The 15,525-nt window shown below is 41.3% G+C and overlaps 2 protein-coding genes across 2 annotated transcripts; one reads left to right on the top strand and one right to left on the bottom strand.

The window, feature by feature from the left end:
• The first annotated feature begins 299 nt into the window (after positions 1-299).
• LOC139571673 (early growth response protein 2b-like) lies at positions 300-3,047 on the top strand. The gene is made up of 2 exons (XM_071394759.1): positions 300-679; positions 1,172-3,047. Exons 1-2 carry the CDS (start codon positions 508-510, stop codon positions 2,281-2,283), a joined length of 1,284 nt encoding a protein of 427 aa, XP_071250860.1. The 5' UTR covers positions 300-507; the 3' UTR covers positions 2,284-3,047.
• A 6,288-nt stretch (positions 3,048-9,335) lies between these two features.
• On the bottom strand, positions 9,336-10,814 carry LOC139571674 (2-aminoethanethiol dioxygenase-like). Its single transcript, XM_071394760.1, has one exon. It carries the CDS (start codon positions 10,523-10,525, stop codon positions 9,770-9,772), a length of 756 nt encoding a protein of 251 aa, XP_071250861.1. The 5' UTR covers positions 10,526-10,814; the 3' UTR covers positions 9,336-9,769.
• Between the last annotated feature and the right edge of the window lie 4,711 nt (positions 10,815-15,525).

Genomic DNA, 15,525 nt, shown 5'->3' on the forward strand with positions numbered 1-15,525 from the left:
ATCTTGTAACATTGATGTCCATCTAAACTGATAACATGCCCTCTTGGAATTTGATCCATTTCTTGTCATCTGTATTGTTTTATAATTTTCGTGCTAATGGAAACTGCATGGGGAAAAAAACACATATTTTATCGCTTTATATTGGCAACTTTCACTTGTGGGTTCTCCATTGACAGCCCGGGGCCAATAGGATCCCCCAGCGCCTCCTCTCTCTAACCAAACGGTCCTTGTATGGGCAGTGACGTAGTGGCGCATTCACTGCCCACTGATAAATACATACTACTGCTACTCGTGCTGCTAGGATCCGTCATTCACTAAACAGCCTGATGATCTGGAGAGAGTAGAGTAGACTAGTGGTATCAACACACGCTTCAGATTGGGTTCACTTCTCCGGACAGGTTATCCGATGTTTCAGTGTAGGAAAGGACTGTAAAGGCCACACATACTCAACCAGCCGGTTTAAAAATATCGTTTAAACCCTGGAAACAGCCAGGATCCGTTAGTTAAATGATGACGGCTAAAACTTTAGAGAAAGTCCCAGTCTCTCTGGGTGGGTATGTCCACCCTGTCTCTGATACTATCTACTCTGTGGATCATGACAGTCTGCCGCCCGGGGTGGCTATCTTTCCTAACGCTGATTTAGGAGGCCACTACCACGACCATCTTAGCGGAGCTCCAGGTAAGCGTGGACTATACATGGTGTTGTTTTGATATCATGGGGACCTTTAGAGAATGCAACATGTGCTGTGTTGGTTATTGGAGAGGAAACATATAGGCTACTACGTATAGGTTATAATATTATGCATAATGTTTGATATAGCATTTTCCATCTTGGCCAAGAGATTTTGGAAATATTTTGAATTAATGGTTGAGGGACAAATGTATGTTTGGATATTTGTATTAATGGTAATAAAAAATGTTATGTTTTAGAGGCACATGGCTAGAGTTACGCACTTTTCAAAAAAAAGTTTTCATAAAAGTAAAACGGCACCCATTTGAAAAGTTGAATGAATGACCGGTGGGTAAAGGACGCGAGCGCGCAGCACGCACCAAACACTGTGCGCACGAGAACGGACCTGCAGCATGCTTTTTTTTTTTTAAAGCTCTCTGATTTGTTTGTTTCGTGTTTGTTTCCTGATTCTCTGCTAAGATGTCTCTTCTTATCTTCCAGATGGCTTGATGAGTGGCGATATGAGCTTAGAGAAACGCTCTCTCGACCTGTCTTACTCTAGCTTCTCCCAGCCACCTGGTCATCGGAACCAGACCTTCACCTACATGGGAAAGTTCTCCATCGACTCTCAGTATCCCGGTAACTGGAACCCCGAGGGCGTCATCAACATAGTGAGTGCGGGGATCCTGGGCATGACCCAGCCATCTTCTGCCTCCTCCTCCCCGGCGTCCTCCGGCTCTCCCGGCCATTTCTCCTCCACGCTCAGCTGCACCATGGCCCAGAACCAGGCCGACATGGAGCACCACCTCTACTCTTCCCCGCCTCCCTACGGCTGTGGGGAGGTCTACCAGGACCCGTCGGCCTTCCTCTCCACCGGGCCCGGTATCTCTTACCCGCCTCCGTCCTACTCCTCCCCCAAGCCCAACACAGACTCGGGTCTCTTCCCCATCATCCCAGACTATGGGTTCTTCCAGCCGACCTGTCAGAGGGACATGCAGGCCATGCCTGACCGCAAGCCCTTCCCCTGCCCACTGGACTCCTTTAGAGTACCCCCACCTCTGACTCCCCTGAACACTATTAGGAACTTTACATTAGGTGGGCCGGTCTCGGATGGGCCCAGACTCCCCACAGCGTACAGCCCCCAGAACCTCCCCCTGAGACCCATCCTGCGGCCCAGAAAATATCCCAACAGACCGAGCAAGACCCCGGTCCATGAGCGGCCGTACCCCTGCCCAGCGGAAGGCTGCGACCGGCGGTTCTCTCGGTCTGACGAGCTGACCAGACACATCCGGATCCACACGGGACACAAACCGTTCCAGTGCCGGATCTGCATGAGGAACTTTAGCCGCAGCGACCACCTCACCACGCACATCCGCACGCACACCGGAGAGAAGCCCTTCGCCTGTGATTTCTGTGGCCGTAAGTTCGCGAGGAGCGACGAGCGCAAAAGACACACCAAGATTCATCTCAGACAGAAAGAGAGAAAAACATCCACTGCGCCATCAAACAACACGAACTCTGATCGCTCCGGTAGCGGTTCTATAAGCACATCTAGCGGAGTCTGCTCCTCCAGCACGGGACAGCTGGCGGGATGCCCCTCGCGGGCGGTATAGTACACACTATAGCCAATAGGTTTATGGGAATAAATATTTTGAAACCTTGATGAACTAAAGACAATAGAGATTGAGGTTTAATTGTTTGTAAGCTGCAAGTTCAAAACACAAAATGGAACCAACTTGACACGCAACAGCATAATTGTCTTTCATGCGTAATTGCGCATCATTCCGGTGCGCTCCAAACGTTCCCACGACGTATCCTCTCAGTTTGGTGGCTGAGAGAAACGCACTTTGTTTGCATAGCCTACTGAAGTCAAGTTACTAGACAATACTTTTAACACGTGGCTGCCTCTATTCTCTTCATGTATAGGAAAGAAACATGTTGAGGATTAATATCAAGCACATGTACACTGACGCGCCAATAGGCTACAATATACACAACGCTGCATGGGAAAGAACGTTATATTTGCAATAATTTAGAAGGAAAAGTGTGTTAAATTATTTACTAGACAAAATGTGTCATTTTTAACATGTTCGTTGATTGTATTTCCCCTTGTTGTGCCTCGTTTCACACGTTATTTTTGTACATTGTCAATACAAGGACGATTTAATGAAACTGTACATTTTGTCATTTAATATGAAAGTTTGATTATATGTATATTTTTGTACACATTGTGCCGTGTAACTATGGAAAGTGTTGTGGTTTATGTCTAACAATAAGGAATGTAAATAATTGAACTCAAACCGAATTGACATTTTGTTTTTCGTGAATGTTTACGACTCATATGAAATGTTAATGTTGATTAAAAAAAAAATCTCAATGGCCTCCAGAAAGGTTATTTCTTGTGAACTAAAAACAAATAAAGTAAACTGTGAACAACATGAATATAATGTAATAGTATTGGAAAGTACACCATAAAGGGCGAGCGTGGTAATTCCCATGTAACGTCAGTCTGATGTGAGTCATGCCTTCACGAGCTCCCACTCACCGTCTATCCGTTCTGATGCTTTGGTTAACAACTACTAGAACAGGATCTTTACCGTTGTTCATGTAGAGATCTATACACACAGGACATACAATAAAACGAACAATAATAATACGTTCATTAAAATAAAAAAGAATAATCAAAAGTTTTTACTTTCATCATCCAAAACTAATGCCGTAGTCTGATCAACATTAAAACTAATGCCGGTAGTCTGATCAACATTAAAACTAATGCAGGTAGTCTGATCAACATTAAAACTAATACAGGTAGCCTGATCAACATTAAAACTAATACAGGTAGTCTGATCAACATTAAAACTAATGCAGGTAGTCTGATCAACATTAAAACTAATGCAGGTAGTCTGATCAACATTAAAACTAATGCAGGTAGTCTGATCAACATTAAAACTAATGCAGGTAGTCTGATCAACATTAAAACTAATGCAGGTAGTCTGATCAACATTAAAACTAATGCAGGTAGTCTGATCAACATTAAAACTAATGCAGGTAGTCTGATCAACATTAAAACTAATGCAGGTAGTCTGATCAACATTAAAAACTAACTGCCTTGTTCAGGGGCAGATTGACACCTTGTCAGCTCTGGGATTCGATCTTGCAGCCTTTCGGTTACTAGTCCAACGCTCTAACCACTAGGCTACCTGCCGCCCCTCTAACCACTAGGCTACTGGCCACCCTATACAACAGTACCTAAGATGGCGAGAAGTCAGTCCATAATAAAGTGCTACTCTGCATTCCGAAGGCACACATCAACAGGGCAGGTCCTACAGGCCCTGGTTTTGTCACACCTGGACTACTGTTCAGTCGTGTGGTCAGGTGCCACACAGAGGGACTTAGGTAATTACAATTGTCTCAGAACAGGGCAGCACGGCTGGCCCTTGGATGTACACAGAGCTAACATGAATAATATGCATGTCAATCTCTCCTGGCTCAAAGTGGAGGAGAGATTGACTTCATCACTACTTGTATTTATGAGAGGTATTGACATGTTGAATGCACCGAGCTGTCTGTCTAAACTACTGGCACACAGCTCAGACACCCATGCATACCCCACAAGACATGCCACCAGAGGTCTCTTCACAGTCCCCAAGTCCAGAACAGACTATGGGAGGTACACAGTACTACATAGAGCCATGACTACATGGAACTCTATTCCACATCAGGTAACTGAAGCAGTAAAATCAGATTTAAAAAACAGGTAAAAATACACCTTATGGAACAGCTGGGACTGTAGAGTAGCTGCTGCTTTGGCAGGAACTAATGGGGATCCATAATAGACCCCAGGAAGAGTAGCTGCTGCCTTGGCAGGAACTAATGGGGATCCATAATAGACCCCAGGAAGAGTAGCTGCTGCCTCGGCAGGAACTAATGGGGATCCATAATAGACCCCAGGAAGAGTAGCTGCTGCCTTGACAGGAACTAATGGGGATCCATAATAAACCCCAGGAAGAGTAGCTGCTGCCTTGGCAGGAATTAATGGGGATCCATAATATGTCAAATGAAGAGTAGCTGCTGCCTTGGTAGGAACTAATGGGGATCCAAAATAAACCCCAGGAAGAGTAGCTGCTGCCTTGGCAGGAACTAATGGGGATCCAAAATAAACCCCAGGAAGAGTAGCTGCTGCTTTGGCAGGAACTAATGGGGATCCATAATAAACCCCAGGAAGAGTAGCTGCTGCCTTGGCAGGAACTAATGGGGATCCATAATAAACCCCAGGAAGAGTAGCTGCTGCCTTGGCAGGAACTAATGGGGATCCATAATAAACCCCAGGAAGAGTAGCTGCTGCCTTGGCAGGAACTAATGGGGATCCATAATACGCCCCAGGAAGAGTAGCTGCTGCTTTGGGTAGGAACTAATGGGGATCCATAATAAACCCAAGGAAGAGTAGCTGCTGCCTTGGCAGGAACTAATGGGGATCCAAAATAAACCCCAGGAAGAGTAGCTGCTGCTTTGGCAGGAACTAATGGGGATCTATAATAAACCCAAGGAAGAGTAGCTGCTGCCTTGTTAGGAACTAATGGGGATCCATAATAAACCCCAGGAAGAGTAGCTGCTGCCTTGGCAGGAACTAATGGGGATCCATAATAAACCCAAGGAAGAGTAGCTGCTGCCTTGGCAGGAACTAATGGGGATCCATAATAAACCCCAGGAAGAGTAGCTGCTGCCTTGGCAGGAACTAATGGGGATCCATAATAAACCCAAGGAAGAGTAGCTGCTGCTTTGTTAGGAACTAATGGGGATCGATGATACCGATGTTACCGGTGATACCGACGTTACCGACGTTACCGACGATACCGATACCGACGATACTGATGTTATGATGTTACTGATGATACTGATGTTACTGATGTTATGATGATACTGACGATACTGATGTTATGATGATACTGATGTTATGATGATACTGATGATACTGATGATACTGATGTTACTGACGATACTGATGTTATGATGATACTGATGATACTGATGTTACTGACGATACTGATGTTATGATGATACTGATGTTACTGATGATACTGATGTTACTGACGATACTGATGTTATGATGATACTGATGTTATGATGATACTGATGTTATGATGATACTGATGTTATGATGATACTGATGATACTGATGTTACTGATGATACTGATGATACTGATGTTACTGATGATACTGATGATACTGATGTTATGATGATACTGATGATACTGATGTTACTGATGTTATGATGATACTGATGATACTGATGATACTGATGATACTGATGTTACTGATGATACTGATGTTACTGATGTTATGATGATACTGATGATACTGATGTTACTGATGATACTGATGATACTGATGTTACTGATGATACTGATGATACTGATGTTATGATGATACTGATGATACTGATGTTACTGATGATACTGATGATACTGATGATACTGGTGTTGCTGGATAAATGACCTTATATCGTTTATTGCTCCACATTCAGTAACTAAAACCATCTAAAACAAACAAACAGTAAGTAGCCTACGCTGTATATCCTGATAGACAGTGCCTTCGGAAAGTTTTCAGACCCCTTGACTTTTTCTACATTTTGTTACGTTACAGCCTTATTCTAAAATGGATTAAATAAAATATAAAAACTCAGCAATCTACACACAATACCCCATAATGACAAAGTGAAAACAGGTTTTTAGACATTTTTGCAAATGTATTAAAAATAAAAAACAGAAATACCTTATTTACATAAGTATTCAGACTCTTTGCTACGAAAGGCACACACCTGTCTATATAAGGTCCCACAGTTGACAGTGCATGTCAGAGCAAAAACCAAGCCATGAGGTCGAAGGAATTGTATGTAGAGCTCCGAGACAGGATTGTGTCGAGGCACAGATCTGGGGAAGGGTACCCCAAAAATTCTGCAGCATTGAAGGTCCCCAAGAACACAGTGGCCTCCATCATTCTTAAATGAAAGAAGGTTGGAACCACTAGGACTCTTCCTAGAGTTGGTCGCCCGGCCAAACTAAGCAATCGGGGGAGAAGGGCCTTGGTCAGGGAGGTGACCAAGAACCTGATGGTCACTCTGACAGAGCTCCAGACTCTCTAACTCTTTGACCATAGTGAAGGTGTGGTTGCTGGGCAGCGGGGGAGAAGGGCCTTGGTCAGGGAGGTGACCAAGAACCCGTTGACAGTGGTGGAAAAAGTACTCAATTGTCATACTTGAGAAAAAGTAAAATACCTTAATAGAAAATGACTCAAGTAAAAGTCACCCAGTAAAATAGTACTTCAGTAAAAGTCTAAAACCATTTGTTTTTAAATATAATAAAGTATCAAAAGTAAAAGTATGAATATTAAAAAAATAACTTCTAATAAGCAAACCAGACGGCGCAATTTTTATATTTTTTATTTATTTACAGATAGCCAGGGTCACACTCCAAAACTCAGACATAATTTTAAAACAAAGCATTTGTGTTTAGTGAGTTCGCCGGACCAGAGGCAGTTGGGTTGACAAGGGTTGTTCTCTGTTTAGTGAGTCCTCCGGACCAGAGGCAGTAGGGATGACCAGGGATGTTCTCTGTTTAGTGAGTCCTCCAGATCAGTGGCAGTAGGGATGACCAGGGATGTTCTCTGTTTAGTGAGTCCTCCAGATCAGAGGCAGTAGGGATGACCAGGGATGTTCTCTGTTTAGTGAGTCCTCCAGATCAGAGACAGTAGGGATGACCAGGGATGTTCTCTGTTTAGTGAGTCCTCCGGATCAGAGGCAGTAGGGATGACCAGGGATGTTCTCTGTTTAGTGAGTCCTCCAGATCAGAGACAGTAGGGATGACCAGGGATGTTCTCTGTTTAGTGAGTCCTCCAGATCAGAGGCAGTAGGGATGACCAGGGATGTTCTCTGTTTAGTGAGTCCTCCAGATCAGAGGCAGTAGGGATGACCAGGGATGTTCTCTGTTTAGTGAGTCCTCCAGATCAGAGGCAGTAGGGATGACCAGGGATGTTCTCTGTTTAGTGAGTCCTCCAGATCAGAGGCAGTAGGGATGACCAGGGATGTTCTCTGTTTAGTGAGTCCTCCAGATCAGAGGCAGTAGGGATGACCAGGGATGTTCTCTGTTTAGTGAGTCCTCCAGATCAGAGGCAGTAGGGATGACCAGGGATGTTCTCTGTTTAGTGAGTCCTCCAGATCAGAGGCAGTAGGGATGACCAGGGATGTTCTCTGTTTAGTGAGTCCTCCAGATCAGAGGCAGTAGGGATGACCAGGGATGTTCTCTGTTTAGTGAGTCCTCCAGATCAGAGGCAGTAGGGATGACCAGGGATGTTCTCTGTTTAGTGAGTCCTCCAGATCAGAGGCAGTAGGGATGACCAGGGATGTTCTCTGTTTAGTGAGTCCTCCAGATCAGAGGCAGTAGGGATGACCAGGGATGTTCTCTGTTTAGTGAGTCCTCCAGATCAGAGGCAGTAGGGATGACCAGGGATGTTCTCTGTTTAGTGAGTCCTCCAGATCAGAGGCAGTAGGGATGTTCCAGGGATGTTCTCTGTTTAGTGAGTCCTCCAGATCAGAGGCAGTAGGGATGTTCCAGGGATGTTCTCTTGATAAGTGTGCGAATTGGACCATTTTCTGTCCTGCTAAGCATTCAAAATGTAACAAGTACTTTTGGGTGTCAGAGAAAATGTATGGAGTAAAATGTACATTTTTTTCTTTAGGAATTTAGTGAAGTAAAAGTTAAAAATATAAATAGTAAATTAAAGTACAGATATCCCAAAAAACTACTTAAGTTGTATTTAAGTATTTTTTACTTAAGCACTTTACACCACTGCCCGATGGTCACTGACAGAGCTCTAGAGTTCCTCTGTGGAGATGGGAGAACCTTCCAGAAGGACAACCATCTCTTCAGCACTCCACCAATCAGGCCTTTATGGTAGAGTGGGCAGATGGAAGCCACTGCTCAGTAAAATGCACATGACAGCCAGCTTGGAGTTTTCCAAAAGGCACCTAAAGACTCTCAGACCATGAGAAATAAGATTCTCTGGTCTGATGAAACCAAGATTGAACTCTTTGGCCTGAATGCCAAGCGTCACGTCTGGAGGAAACCTGGCAGCATCATGCTTTGGGGATGTTTTTCAGCAGCAGGGACTGGGAGACTAGTCAGGATCAAGGCAAAGATGAACGGAGCAAAGGATCCTAGATGATCCTTGATGAACACCTGCTCCAGAGCGCTCAGGACCTCAGACTGGGGCGAAGGTTCACCTTCCAACAGGACAACGACCCTAAGCACACAGACAAGACAACACAGGAACGGCTTCGGGACAAGTCTCTGAATTCTTAAGTAAATGTGAAATTGTATTTTTCTATTTATAATAAATTAGCAAAACTTTCTAAAAACCTGTTTTTGCGTTGTCATTATGGGGTATTGTGATGTCATTATGAGGTAGTGTGATGCCATTATGGGGTATTGTGATGTCATTATGTAGATTGATGAGGAAAAACAATTTCATATATTTTAGAATAAAGCTGTGATGTAACAAAATGTGAAAAAAGTCAAGGGGTCTGAATACTTTCCGAAGGCACTGGACATGTATATGCAGTAAGGCTATATGTAGAACTTTTAGCTGTCCCAAAATAAAAGCCTTCAATTATAAACAAACTAGTGTTTTAATACACACATTTGTTTGGAATAAATCAATTAAAGATAGAAAACATAGTGTGCACTTGGAAACTAGACGTGATAAATGCTTTCAAAGTTTACATTCAATATTCACATAAGGCATATCATATTTTCAGTTACAAACAATGGTGTTAAGAGCATAGGAAGTTTCTGAGCCTGTTCAGGATGAAAACATCTTATTTGGAAGTTTACAGGAGATATAGAAAGTTAACTAGTTAACTAGAAAGTTAACTAGAAAGTTAACTAATAAGGAGAGCAAAAGCCCAGAGACATTATCCACGACACCTGCAGTTCATTCACCTGCTCCAACTCATGTCCCACTCACAGTGATTCAAAGTCTTTTGAAAGTCATGTGGCTGCCCCTATTTGGTCACAGGTATCCCTGCCTTTACAACACCGACATCAGAAGGAGACGTTGGGCCCTGGGTATGGTTCACCCTCACACCAGAAGCCATCAGGCTGGCCTATCTCTAGTAACCACGTCTCTTCCTCACACTGCTGCTGCGCCTCTACCTTACTGTCTGCGTCGGGAACAGTCTGTAGGACTTTATAATAATGACAATCCCTCCCGTCGTCAGAGTCATACGGAGGTGCCAGGATGTCGAGGAAGGCAGCAGGTCCATCCACCGTGTCGATCTGATGCAGGTTCTCCCTCTGCGGGGTTAAGATACACGGACTACTGTCATGGGTGAACCACATGGTGGATCGGAGCACTGCCCGCCGCAGAGAGTCCTTCTGGAACGGCAGCAGCGGCGGGTCGAACTGGGTCTCACTCTGCACCTGGTCCGAAGGTTTATCCAACAGGTCAAAACACCTGATACTGACTTTCCCGTATAGAACCTTGAGCATCCCGTTCATACCGGGGTGGTCGTGGAGCGGGATGGAAGCCCCGCTGTTCAGTAGAAACACCCCCATACTGAACGACTCCGTCTCGCAGATGTGCATGTACGTGACAGGTGGGTTGTGTTCGGAATGGGAGCCGTTCGGTTTCAGCTTCAGGTCTGCAGCCCTGACTTCCGTCAGCAGGGTGATTAGATCCTCCCGGTTGTCCAATAATACTTTGTTGTCCCCAATTGCGGATGCATTGAAATCTTTAAATGTGATATTGGCTTGGCTGGCTATTTTCTGAATGAGAAACTTCTTGTTATCCCGTGGCATTTTGCAGATGGAAACAAAATCCGACGCTTATCGATGCTGGTTTTCTTCAGACGCAGCTGAGCAACAGGCAGCAGAAACGGCCCGAGCTGGAAACGCTCTTATCTCCTCGAATCTCGCACAATATCGTCACTCGAGGACGGGGCCGCGTTCAAACTAAATAAACGCGCGTCTAAAGTTATAATGTAACGTTTTCCATGGTAATTAAATGTGGTTTTAACACCAGGGAATATTCACGGTCCAGAATCATTTCCAAACCTATCTGATCGTCACGTCCGCAGTGACAGCGACCGCGTACAGGAAACAAGGCATTTTGGATCTTGAAGTTTAATTTAAAAGTTGGCCAATATATTTCTGTAATGAATCCCCCCCCCGCACAAAAAATAAAAAACTATACGATTATCTAATCCCTTCACTCAACAGAAGTTGTACCGGGGAAAATATGATTCTCACATATGCTCCTATTATAAGAGAAAAACAATCTTGTCTTTAATAAAAGCACTACAATTCCCACCGCCTGTCGGGCTTCCGGAGAGAGGCAGAGAGGGTAAGAGAGGAAAGCCAGACAGGACATTCAACCCGCTCCTCTCCCCCAGTTTATCCCCTCTCTGTCGCTCTCTTCTGGGATGAGGGTTTCTCTTTTTCTTACTTTATTCAGTAATACTTTATAACGTTTTGAGGAGTACTGACTTTGTTACAAATACATGTTAAGAGGCTAAGATACAACAGGCACAAGTTTCATACTTTAGGCCCAAGTAGATCAAATGCACATATAAGGGACAGGTGATATATACCACCTGTAGCCTAGTGGTAACTAGGCAAGTCAGTTCAGAACAAATTCGGCCTACCCCAGCCAAACCTGGATGACGCTGGGCCAATTGTACAACGCCCTAAGGGACTCCCAATCACGGCCGGATGTGACACAACCTGGATTCGAACCAGGGAGTGTAGTGACAACTCTTGCACTGATATGTAGTGCCTTAGACCGCTGAACCACTCAGGATCCCCAATATACTATAATATAATATACCACCCTACACTATACTATAATATACTATAATATACTATAATATACTATAATATACCACACCACACTATACTATAATATACTCCACTATAATATAATATATCACCCTACACTATACTATAATATACTATAATATACTATAATATACCACACCACACTATACTATAATATACTCCACTATAATATAATATACCACCCTACACTATACTATAATATACTATAATATACTATAATATACCACCCTACACTATACTATAATATACTATAATATACCACACCACACTATACTATAATATACTATAATATACTATAATATACTATAATATACCACACCACACTATACTATAATACACTATAATATACCACACCACACTATACTATAATATACTATAATATACCACACCACACTATACTATAATATACTCCACTATAATATAATATATCACCCTACACTATACTATAATATACTATAATATACTATAATATACCACCCTACACTATACTATACTATACTATAATATACTATAATATACCACACCACACTATACTATAATATACTATAATATACTATAATATACCACACCACACTATACTATAATATACTATAATATACGATAATATACCACACCACACTATACTATAATATACTATAATATACTATAATATACCACACTATACTATACTCCACTATAATATAATATACCACCCTACACTATACTATAATATACTATAATATACTATAATATACTATAATATACTATAATATACCACACCACACTATACTATAATATACTCCACTATAATATAATATACCACCCTACACTATACTATAATATACTATAATATACTATAATATACCACACCACACTATACTATAATATACTCCACTATAATATAATATACATTTAAGTCATTTAGCAGACGCTCTTATCCAGAGCGACTTACAAATTGGTGCATTCACCTTATGATATCCAGTGGAACAACCACTTTACAATAGTGCATCTAACTCTTTTAAGGGGGGGGGGGGGGGTTAGAAGGATTACTTTATCCTATCCTAGGTATTCCTATCCTAGGTATATACCACCCTACACTATACTATAATATACTAGAATATACTAGAATATACCACACCACACTATACTATAATATACTCCACTATAATATAATATACTACATTACACCATAATATAATATACTACACTATACTACACAACATTACACTAAACTACACTATAATATAATATACTACACCACACTACACTATAATATACTAGAATATACCACACTACACTATACAATAATATACTATAATATACTACATTACACTACACTATACTATAATACACAACACTACACTATAATATACTACACTACACTATACTATAATACACAACACTACACTATAATACACTACACTACACCACACTATAATATACTACACTACACTATACTCTACTACACTATACCACATCACACTACACTATACTACACTACACTACAATATACTATACTACACCACACCACACTATACGATACTATAATATACCATAATACACTACACCACACTATAATATACTACACTACACTATAATATAATATACTACACTAAACTATACTACACCACACCATACAGCATTACACCACACTATACTACACTGCACTATAATAGAATACACTACACCACACCACACTATACTATACCACACTACACTATAATATACTACACAATACTATACAACTCTACACCATACCACACTATAATATACTACACTAAACTATAATATAATATACCACACGACACTATACTACAATATACTACACGGTACTATACTACTATACTACACCACACTACACTGTAATATACTACACTACACAATACTATAATACACTATAAAATAATATACTATAATATACTACACTACATCACACTATACCATACTATAATATACTACACTATGCTATACTATAATATACTACACCACACTAGACTATAATATACTATACTACGCAATACTACACAATAATATAATGTGCTACACTATGCTATACTATAATATACTACCTATAATATACTACACTGCACGAGACTATAATATACTATACTACACAATACTACACTATGATATAATATACTACACTGCACTATACTATAATATACCACACTACACTACCCTATAATATACTACACTACACTATACCACATTACACTACACTATACTGCACTACACTATACTATAATATACTACACCACACCACACTACACTATACTATAATATACTATAAAACACCACACTACACTACACTATAATATACTACACCACACCACAGTATAATATAATATACTACACTACACTATACTACATTACACCACACTATACTACACTACACTATAATACAATATAATATACTACACCACACTACACTATACCATAATATACCACACTATACTACACCACACAATACTATAATATACTACACTATACTGTACCATACTACACCACACCACACTATAATATACTACACTACACTACACCATAATATAATATACTGTACTATACCACACTATACTATAATATACTACACCATACTACACTACACCACACTACACTGGCCTCCACTATAATATACTATACTACAACATAATATAATATACTACACTACACTATAATATACTACACTACACTATGATATACTACACTATACTATAATATACTATACTACACAGTACTACAACATAATATAATATACTACACTACACTATAATATAATATACTACACTACACTATGATATACTGCACTATACTATAATATACTATACTACACAATACTACACTATAATATAACATACTGCACTACACCATACTATAATATACTACACCACACTACACTATAATATACTACACCACACTACACTATAATATACTATACTACGCACTACTACACTATCATATAATATACCGCACTACACTATACCATACTATACTACACTACACTACATTATAATATACTACACCACACCAGACTACACTACACTATACTATAATATACTACACTACAGCAGACTACACCACACTATACCATAATATACTACACTACACCACACTATAATATACGATACCACACAATGCTATTATATACTACACCACACCATACTATACTATGGTATACTACACAATACTACACCACTCTACACTATAATATACTATGCTACACTATACTATACTGTACTATAATATAATATACGACACCACACCACACTATACTATAATATACTATTCCCCTACTGTACGTCCCTAATGGCACCCTATTCCCTTACTGTACCACCCTATTCCCCTACTGTACCACCCTATTCCCCTATTCCCCTACTGTACCACCCTATTCCCCTACTGTACCACCCTATTCCCCTAATGTACCACCCTATTCCCCTACTGTACCACCCTATTCCCCTACTGTACCACCCTATTCCCCTACTGTACCACCCTATTCCCCTACTGTACATCCCTAATGGCACCTTATTCCCCTACTGTACCACCCTATTCCCCTATTCCCCTACTGTACCACCCTATTCCCCTACTGTACCACCCTATTCCCCTACTGTACGTCCCTAACGGCACCCTATTCCCCTACTGTACCACCCTATTCCCCTACTGTACCACCCTATTCCCCTACTGTACCACCCTATTCCCCTACTGTACCACCCTATTCCTCTACTGTACATCTCTAATGGAACCCTATTCCCCTACTGTACCACCCTATTCCCCTACTGTACCACCCTATTCCCCTACTGTACCACCCTATTCCCCTACTGTACCACCCTATTCCCCTACTGTACCACCCTATTCCCCTACTGTACGTCCCTAATGGCACCCTATTCCCCTACTGTACGTCCCTAATGGCACCCTATTCCCCTACTGTACCACCCTATTCCCCTACTGTACCACCCTATTCCCTTACTGTACCACCCTATTCCCCTACT

The sequence above is a fragment of the Salvelinus alpinus genome, chromosome 3 (assembly GCF_045679555.1).
Source record: "Salvelinus alpinus chromosome 3, SLU_Salpinus.1, whole genome shotgun sequence".
Classification (NCBI taxonomy): domain Eukaryota; kingdom Metazoa; phylum Chordata; class Actinopteri; order Salmoniformes; family Salmonidae; genus Salvelinus; species Salvelinus alpinus.

Bases quoted from the DNA above. Each gene is read 5' to 3' on its own strand.
- LOC139571673 (XM_071394759.1), top strand. From the start codon at position 508: ATGATGACGGCTAAAACTTTAGAGAAAGTCCCAGTCTCTCTGGGTGGG. The intron at 680-1,171 runs GTAAGCGTGGAC...CTTATCTTCCAG, and splicing joins CCATCTTAGCGGAGCTCCAG to ATGGCTTGATGAGTGGCGAT.
- LOC139571674 (XM_071394760.1), bottom strand. From the start codon at position 10,525: ATGCCACGGGATAACAAGAAGTTTCTCATTCAGAAAATAGCCAGCCAA.